At 49.3% G+C, this 9,894-nt stretch overlaps 1 protein-coding gene across 1 annotated transcript in view; it reads left to right on the forward strand.

Moving 5' to 3' along the window:
- Positions 1 to 5,277, forward strand: part of LOC110512617 (NEDD4-binding protein 2) — a 50,084-nt gene extending 44,807 nt beyond the window's left edge. Inside the window, exons 18-20 of the mRNA XM_036989409.1 lie at positions 2,612 to 2,780; positions 3,359 to 3,482; positions 5,046 to 5,277. Coding sequence (XP_036845304.1) covers positions 2,612 to 2,780; positions 3,359 to 3,482; positions 5,046 to 5,091 — 339 coding nt within the window. The 3' untranslated portion in view covers positions 5,092 to 5,277. The remainder of the gene's footprint in view (positions 1 to 2,611; positions 2,781 to 3,358; positions 3,483 to 5,045) is intronic.
- The last annotated feature ends 4,617 nt before the right edge of the window (positions 5,278 to 9,894 follow it).

The following is a 9,894-nucleotide window of genomic DNA, read 5'->3' on the forward strand; positions in this document are numbered from 1 at the left end:
TGGGGGGGGGGGGGGGGTTACAGACAGGGACACAGAGATGTAGCCTCCTACTATGGACAACAGGTGGGTGGGGGGGGGGGGGGTTACAGACAGGGACGCAGAGATGTAGCCTCCTACTATGGACAACAGGTGGGTGGGGGGGGGGGGTTACAGACAGGGACACAGAGATGTAGCCTCCTACTATGGACAACAGGTGGGTGGGGGGGGGGGGTTACAGACAGGGACACAGAGATGTAGCCTCCTACTATGGACAACAGGTGGGTGGGGGGGGGGGGTTACAGACAGGGACACAGAGATGTAGCCTCCTACTATGGACAACAGGTGGGTGGGGGGGGGGGGGTTACAGACAGGGACACAGAGATGTAGCCTCCTACTATGGACAACAGGTGGGTGGGGGGGGGGGGGTTACAGACAGGGACACAGAGATGTAGCCTCCTACTATGGACAACAGGTGGGGGGGGGGGGTTACAGACAGGGACACAGAGATGTAGCCTCCTACTATGGACAACAGGTGGGTGGGGGGGGGTTACAGACAGGGACACAGAGATGTAGCCTCCTACTATGGACAACAGGTGGGGGGGGGGGGGGTTACAGACAGGGACACAGAGATGTAGCCTCCTACTATGGACAACAGGTGGGGGGGGGGGGGGTTACAGACAGGGACACAGAGATGTAGCCTCCTACTATGGACAACAGGTGGGGGGGGGGGGGTTACAGACAGGGACACAGAGATGTAGCCTCCTACTATGGACAACAGGTGGGGGTGGGGGGGGGGGGGTTACAGACAGGGACACAGAGATGTAGCCTCCTACTATGGACAACAGGTGGGTGGGGGGGGGGGGGTTACAGACAGGGACACAGAGATGTAGCCTCCTACTATGGACAACAGGTGGGTGGGGGGGGGGGGGGTTACAGACAGGGACACAGAGATGTAGCCTCCTACTATGGACAACAGGTGGGTGGGGGGGGGGGTTACAGACAGGGACACAGAGATGTAGCCTCCTACTATGGACAACAGGTGGGGGGGGGGGGGTTACAGACAGGGACACAGAGATGTAGCCTCCTACTATGGACAACAGGTGGGTGGGGGGGGGGGTTACAGACAGGGACACAGAGATGTAGCCTCCTACTATGGACAACAGGTGGGGGGGGGGTTACAGACAGGGACACAGAGATGTAGCCTCCTACTATGGACAACAGGTGGGGGGGGGGGGGGGGTTACAGACAGGGACACAGAGATGTAGCCTCCTACTATGGACAACAGGTGGGTGGGGGGGGGGGGGGGTTACAGACAGGGACGCCATGGTATCGTTTTTGTACAGTCCCTCCCATGGTATCGTTTTGGTACAGTCCCTCCCATGGTATCGTTTTGGTACAGTCTCCCCCCATGGTATCGTTTTGGTACAGTCCCCACCATGGTATCGTTTTGGTACAGTCTCCCCCCATGGTATCGTTTTGGTACAGTCTCCCCCCATGGTATCGTTTTGGTACTGTCCCCCCCATGGTATCGTTTTGGTACAGTCCCTCCCATGGTATCGTTTTGGTACAGTCTCCCCCCATGGTATCGTTTTGGTACAGTCTCCCCCCATGGTATCGTTTTTGTACAGTCCCTCCCATGGTATCGTTTTGGTACAGTCCCTCCCATGGTATCGTTTTGGTACAGTCTCCCCATGGTATCGTTTTGGTACAGTCTCCCCTCCATGGTATCGTTTTGGTACAGTCCCCCCCATGGTATCGTTTTTGTACAGTCTCCCCCATGGTATCGTTTTGGTACAGTCCCTCCCATGGTATCGTTTTGGTACAGTCCCTCCCATGGTATCGTTTTGGTACAGTCTCCCCCCCATGGTATCGTTTTGGTACAGTCTCCCCTCCATGGTATCGTTTTGGTACAGTCCCCCCCATGGTATCGTTTTGGTACAGTCCCCCCCATGGTATCGTTTTGATACAGTCCCCCCCATGGTATCGTTTTGGTACAGTCCCCCCCATGGTATCGTTTTGGTACAGTCTCCCCCATGGTATCGTTTTGGTACAGTCTCCCCCCATGGTATCGTTTTGGTACAGTCTCCCCCCCCATGGTATCGTTTTGGTACAGTCTCCCCCCCCATGGTATCGTTTTGGTACAGTCTCCCACCATGGTATCGTTTTGGTACAGTCTCCCCCCATGGTATCGTTTTTGTACAGTCCCCCCCATGGTATCGTTTTGGTACAGTCCCCCCCATGGTATCGTTTTGGTACAGTCTCCCCCCATGGTATCGTTTTTGTACAGTCCCCCCCATGGTATCGTTTTGGTACAGTCCCCCCCATGGTATCGTTTTGGTACAGTCTCCCACCATGGTATCGTTTTGGTACAGTCCCCCCCATGGTATCGTTTTTGTACAGTCCCCCCCATGGTATCGTTTTGGTACAGTCCCCCCCATGGTATCGTTTTGGTACAGTCCCCCCCATGGTATCGTTTTGGTACAGTCTCCCACCATGGTATCGTTTTGGTACAGTCTCCCCCCATGGTATCGTTTTTGTACAGTCCCCCCCATGGTATCGTTTTGGTACAGTCCCCCCCATGGTATCGTGACAACACCTGTCTAAAAGCTGTGTGTGTGTGTGTGTGTGTCAGGGTCATCTCCATGGTCAGAAGATGCATGAAGCCAATCACCGAGCGGCGGCCCAGATCTTTGAGCGGGTCAACTCCTCCCTGCTGCCTCAGAACGTTCTAGATCTCCACGGACTGCATGTCGACGAGGCCTTACTCCACCTGTCACAGGTGTTAGAGAGGAAGACCACAGGTACACCTAGCTAGACCTCCAGGCTGAGTGATGAAGAGGTGTTAGAGAGGAAGACCACAGGTACACCTAGCTAGACCTCCAGGCTGCGTGATGAAGAGGTGTTAGAGAGGAAGACCACAGGTACACCTAGCTAGACCTCCAGGCTGCGTGATGAAGAGGTGTTAGAGAGGAAGACCACAGGTACACCTAGCTAGACCTCCAGGCTGTGTGATGAAGAGGTGTTAGAGAGGAAGACCACAGGTACACCTAGCTAGACCTCCAGGCTGCGTGATGAAGAGGTGTTAGAGAGGAAGACCACAGGTACACCTAGCTAGACCTCCAGGCTGCGTGATGAAGAGGTGTTAGAGAGGAAGACCACAGGTACACCTAGCTAGACCTCCAGGCTGTGTGATGAAGAGGTGTTAGAGAGGAAGACCACAGGTACACCTAGCTAGACCTCCAGGCTGTGTGATGAAGAGGAGTTAGAGAGGAAGACCACAGAGTTTTGTTCCCTAAATGTGACCACATGTTCTCCTCCTTTCCCTGTGTGTGTGTGTGTGTGTGTGTGTGTGTGTGTGTGTGTGTGTGTGTGAATATAGAGTGTCAGCAGGGTGTGTGTAGGTCTCAGCTGTCAGTTATAACAGGAAGAGGGAACCACAGCCAGGGAGGAGTGGCTCGTATCCGCCCTGCTGTCATAGACTACCTCAACACACAGGGCTACAGGTACCTTTACACACTGGGCTACAGGTACCTTTACATACACACACTGGGCTACAGGTACCTCAACACACACACTGGGCTACAGGTACCTCAACACACACACTGGGCTACAGGTACACACACACTGGGCTACAGGTACCTCAACACACACACTGGGCTACAGGTACCTCAACACACACACTGGGCTACAGGTACCTCAACACACGCACTGGGCTACAGGTACCTCAACACACTGGGCTACAGGTACCTCAACACACAGGGCTACAGGTACCTCAACACACACACTGGGCTACAGGTACCTCAACACACACACTGGGCTACAGGTACCTCAACACACGCACTGGGCTACAGGTACCTCAACACACTGGGCTACAGGTACCTCAACACACAGGGCTACAGGTACCTTAACACACTGGGCTACAGGTACACACACACACACACACTGGGCTACAGGTACCTCAACACACACACTGGGCTACAGGTACCTCAACACACACACTGGGCTACAGGTACCTCAACACACACACTGGGCTACAGGTACCTCAACACACTAGGCTACAGGTACCTCAACACACTGGGCTACAGGTACCTTAACACACTGGGCTACAGGTACACACACACACACACTGGGCTACAGGTACCTCAACACACACACTGGGCTACAGGTACCTCAACACACACACTGGGCTACAGGTACCTCAACTCACACACTGGGCTACAGGTACCTCAACACACACACTGGGCTACAGGTACACACACACTGGGCTACAGGTACACACACTGGGCTACAGGTACACACACACACACACACACACACAGGGCTACAGGTACACACACATAGGGCTACAGGTACCTCAACACACTGGGCTACAGGTACCTCAACACACACACTGGGATACAGGTACCTCAACACACTGGGCTACAGGTACACACACACTGGGCTACAGGTACACACACTGGGCTACAGGTACACACACACACACACACACACACACAGGGCTACAGGTACACACACATAGGGCTACAGGTACCTCAACACACAGGGCTACAGGTACCTCAACACACTGGGCTACAGGTACCTCAACACACTGGGCTACAGGTACACACACACACACACAGGGCTACAGGTCCCTCAACACACAGGGCTACAGGTACCTCAACACACTGGACTACAGGTACACACACACACACAGGGCTACAGGTACCTCAACACACTGGACTACAGGTACACACACACACACAGGGCTACAGGTACCTCAACACACTGGCTACAGGTACCTCAACACACTGGGCTACAGGTACCTCAACACACTGGCTACAGGTACACACACACACTGGGCTACAGGTACCTCAACACACTGGCTACAGGTACCTCAACACACACACTGGGCTACAGGTCCCTCAACACACACACTGGGCTACAGGTACCTCAACACACACACTGGGCTACAGGGACACACACAATCATTATGTCAATACTAGGTAACGCGACACACTCACCCTCTCTCTCCCCCCCTCTCCCCCTCTTTTTCTACACCCTCTCTCTCTCTCTGCCTCTCTCCCCAGGTTTACTGAGCCTAAGCCAGGTCTGTTGTTGGTGTGTCTGAACTGAGATGAAGCTGTGATGTGACTGACTGTCCTTATCCAGACACTACTGTCTCCTCCCCCTCTCCCCTGGAATCTACCTCTACCACTTCCTCTCTCACATACACAAAAAACACACCCTTCTCTCTCTCTGTCTCTCTCTCTCTCTCTGTCTCTCTCTCTGTCTCTCTCTCTCTCTGTATCTCTCTCTCTCTGTCTCTCTCTCTCTCTGTCTCTCTCTCTCTCTCTCTCTCTCTCTCTCTGTCTCTCTCTCTCTGTCTCTCTCTCTGTCTCTCTCTCTGTCTCGCTCTACCTCTCTCTCTCTGTCTCTCTCTTTCTCTCTCTCTGTCTCTCTCTGTGTCTCCCTCTTTCTCTCTCTCTCTCTCTCTCTCTCTCTCTCTCTCTTTGTCTGTCTGTCTGTCTCTCCCTGTCTCTCTCTGTCTGTCTGTCTCTCCCTGTCTCTCTCTGTCTGTCTGTCTCTCCCTGTCTCTAACAATTATTTTAATAGCTGCCGAAGAAATTGTCTTAATCTATTTTTATGTCTTCACTGTTGCCATGTTTGTACAATATTTTTGTTTTTGTATGAAACTTTATCAGGATTTACAAACAATGACAGAGCGAGAGTTCATTTTAAATTATATTAAATGTAGATTTTTAGATTTTATAAAACCATGTCAATCTAAGTGTATATCATTTATCTTAACATGATGTTTCTGTAATGGTGAATGTGTGGGGTTATTTACATTTAAGAGAAGTTATATCATTTTAAGAGAAGATATCTTGCCCGTTTATACATTTGATCAGAAGTGATATCTGGCCTGTTTATACATTAGATCAGAAGTGATATCTGGGCCGTTTATACATTAGATCAGAAGTGATATCTGGGCCGTTTATACATTAGATCAGAAGTGATAACCGGGCCGTTTATACATTAGATCAAAAGTGATATCTGGGCCGTTTATACATTTGATCAGAAGTGATATCTGGCCCGTTTATACATTAGATCAGAAGTGATATCTGGGCCGTTTATACATTAGATCAGAAGTGATATCTGGGCCGTTTATACATTAGATCAGAAGTGATAACCGGGCCGTTTATACATTAGATCAGAAGTGATATCTGGCCCGTTTATACATTAGATCAGAAGTGATAACCGGGCCGTTTATACATTAGATCAGAAGTGATAACCGGGCCGTTTATACATTAGATCAGAAGTGATATCTGGGCCGTTTATACATTAGATCAGAAGTGATATCTGGCCCGTTTATACATTAGATCAGAAGTGATAACCGGGCCGTTTATACATTAGATCAGAAGTGATATCTGGGCCGTTTATACATTAGATCAGAAGTGATATCTGGGCCGTTTATACATTAGATCGAAGAGTGTTGACAGTGTTGACAGAAACAGTGTTTGGTTTTGTTCTACTTTATGGCTGTCCCAAATGGCCCCCTATTCTCTATATAGGGAATCCAAATGGCCCCCTATTCTCTATATAGGGAATCCAAATGGCCCCCTATTCTCTATATAGGGAATTCAAATGGCCCCCTATTCTCTATATAGGGAATCCAAATGGCCCCCTATTCTCTATAGAGGGAATCCAAATGGCCCTCTATTCTCTATATAGGGAATCCAAATGGCCCTCTATTCTCTATATAGGGAATCCAAATGGCCCCCTATTCTCTATAGAGGGAATCCAAATGGCCCCCTATTCTCTATAGAGGGAATCGTAAATGGGTTAGGGACTGACTCCTAAAGGGTTAGGAACTGACTCCTAAATGGGTTAGGTACTGACTCCTAAAGGGTTTGGAACTGACTCCTAAAGGGTTAGGGACTGACTCCTAAATGGTTTAGGGACTGACTCCTAAAGGGTTAGGGTTAGGGACTGACTCCTAAAGGGTTAGGGTTAGGGACTGACTCCTAAAGGGTTAGGGACTGACTCCTATAGGGTTAGGGACTGACTCCTAAATGGGTTAGGTACTGACTCCTAAAGGGTTAGGGACTGACTCCTAAAGGGTTAGGGGTTAGGGACTGACTCCTAAAGGGTTAGGGACTGACTCCTAAAGGGTTAGGGACTGACTCCTAAATGGGTTAGGTGCTGACTCTTAAATGGGTTAGGGTTAGGGACTGACTCCTAAAGGGTTAGGGTTAGGGACTGACTCCTAAAGGGTTAGGGACTGACTCCTAAAGGGTTAGGGGTTATGGACTGACTCCTAAAGGGTTAGGGACTGACTCCTAAAGGGTTAGGGACTGACTCCTAAAGGGTTAGGGACTGACTCCTAATGGGTTAGGGACTGACTCCTAAAAGGGTTAGGTACTGACTCCTAAAAGGGTTAGGGGTTAGGGACTGACTCCTAAAGGGTTAGGGACTGACTCCTAAATGGGTTTGGGACTGACTCCTAAAGGGTTTGGGACTGACTCCTAAAGGGTTAGGGACTGACTCCTAAATGGGTTAGGGACTGACTCCTAAAGGGTTAGGGGTTAGGGACTGACTCCTAAAGGGTTAGGGACTGACTCCTAAATGGGTTAGGGTTTAGGGACTGACTCCTAAAGGGTTAGGGACTGACTCCTAAAGGGTTAGGGACTGACTCCTAAAGGGTTAGGGACTGACTCCTAAAGGGTTAGGAACTGACTCCTAAAGGGTTAGGGACTGACTCCTAAAGGGTTAGGGACTGACTCCTAAAGGGTTAGGGTTAGGGACAGACTCCTAAAGGGTTAGGGACTGACTCCTAAAGGGTTAGGGTTTAGGGACTGACTCCTAAATGTTTAGGGACTGACTCCTAAATGGGTTAGGGTTTAGGGACTGACTCCTAAAGGGTTAGGGTTAGGGACTGACTCCTAAAGGGTTAGGGACTGACTCCTAAAGGGTTAGGGTTTAGGGACTGACTCCTAAAGGGTTAGGGACTGACCCCTAAAGGGTTAGGGACTGACTCCTAAAGGGTTAGGGACTGACTCCTAAAGGGTTAGGGGTTAGGGACTGACTCCTAAAGGGTTTAGGGACAGACTCCTAAAGGGCTAGCGACTGACTCCTAAAGGGTTTAGGGACTGACTCCTAAAGGGTTTAGGGACTGACTCCTAAAGGGTTAGGGACTGACTCCTAAAGGGCTAGGGACAGACTCCTAAAGGGTTTAGGGACTGACTCCTAAAGGGTTAGGGACTGACTTCTAAAGGGTTTAGGGACTGACTCCTAAAGGGTTAGGGACTGACTCCTAAAGGGTTAGGGACTGACTCCTAAAGGGTTAGGGACTGACTCCTAAAGGGTTAGGGGTTAGGGACTGACTCCTAAAGGGTTAGGGTTAGGGACTGACTCCTAAAGGGTTAGGGACTGACTCCTAAAGGGTTAGGGACTGACTCCTAAAGGGTTAGGGACTGACTCCTAAAGGGTTAGGGACTGACTCCTAAAGGGTTAGGGACTGACTCCTAAAGGGTTTGGGACTGACTCCTAAAGGGTTAGGGACTGACTCCTAAAGGGTTAGGGACTGACTCCTAAAGGGTTTAGGGACTGACTCCTAAAGGGTTAGGGTTAGGGACTGACTCCTAAAGGGTTAGGGTTAGGGACTGACTCCTAAAAGGGAATTGTAGGCTACCAAAGGAAAGGGTATATTTTTATTTTCATAATTGTTGATTTATTTTCTTATGTATTATTTTTTTTATTTTTTTTACAAATTATATTTTCAATAAAGAACATTGTCTGTTCACTTTTGGAACACAATCAAATCAAGTCACAGTGTGTGTGTGTTTTAGTTGGTTGGCAACCAGTCTTTATGTCGTGTTGTGTTGTCTCTCCTTGTTGTGGTGAGTGTTTTTTTCCCCTATATTTATATTTTTAATCCCAGGCCCCCCTTCCGCAGGAGGCCGTTTTGTCTTTTGGTAGGCGGTCATTGTAAATAATAATTTATTCATAACTGACTTTCCTTGTTAAATAAAGGTGAAATTAGTTAATGAATTAAAGCAGGTGCTATAGTGTGGCAGCATCCGTTCATCTGCTCCGCCCCCCATCCCCCTTTAACGCTCTCGTCTCGTGGTGTATCCCCCATACCGGCGTGGGAAGGAACGGTTCATCTGACTCACGGGCTGCGTTCAGTACATTGTTACGTTCTGGAACGTGTTATTGAACGGAAACGGTGCTGTACAAACGGTGATGTTGTGGTTTTGGGGGGGGGGGGGGGGGTCAGCATGGCCACTACCGTTGAAACACGTCACTCATTGCTTGAAGCCACACCCACCGAACGGAGAGCAAACGTACCTCCAAAAGCCCCGTTCGAGAACGTTTTGTGGAAACGTGTCCTACAGTACAAATTGTTCCGGAACGTAGCAAACGTTCAAGAGAACTGAACGACACCCTACGGTGTCGGTAATTTCTCACTACTTTCCTTTCGATAAACATGACGCACAATTATTTCGTTCCATAACAAGTCGACTCATAGTCATGACGGAGAACCTTTTGACAAAATAGTTACTATGCCCGTTATACGTCTACAGAGAATAATATAGGGTCCTTTTTCCAATTAACAATTAACATATCCTAACCAGAGAGGATGCATTGGAAAATATATTGGTATTGATTAACTTTCGAGGTTTTATTTCCCTTGTCCTCCAACTCCTGTCTTGTCGTTATGCCACACGCCACGTTTCATATATAAACACGTTAACTCCAAGCTACTGCGTAAAGTATGTCGTTATGAGGCCACACGCCACGTTTCATATATAAACACGTTAACTCCAAGCTACTGCGTAAAGTCTTGTCGTTATGAGGCCACACGCCACGTTTCATATATAAACACGTTAACTCCAAGCTACTGCGTAAAGTCTGTCGTTATGAGGCCACACG

The sequence above is a fragment of the Oncorhynchus mykiss genome, chromosome 10 (genome assembly GCF_013265735.2).
Source record: "Oncorhynchus mykiss isolate Arlee chromosome 10, USDA_OmykA_1.1, whole genome shotgun sequence".
Classification (NCBI taxonomy): Eukaryota; Metazoa; Chordata; class Actinopteri; order Salmoniformes; family Salmonidae; genus Oncorhynchus; species Oncorhynchus mykiss.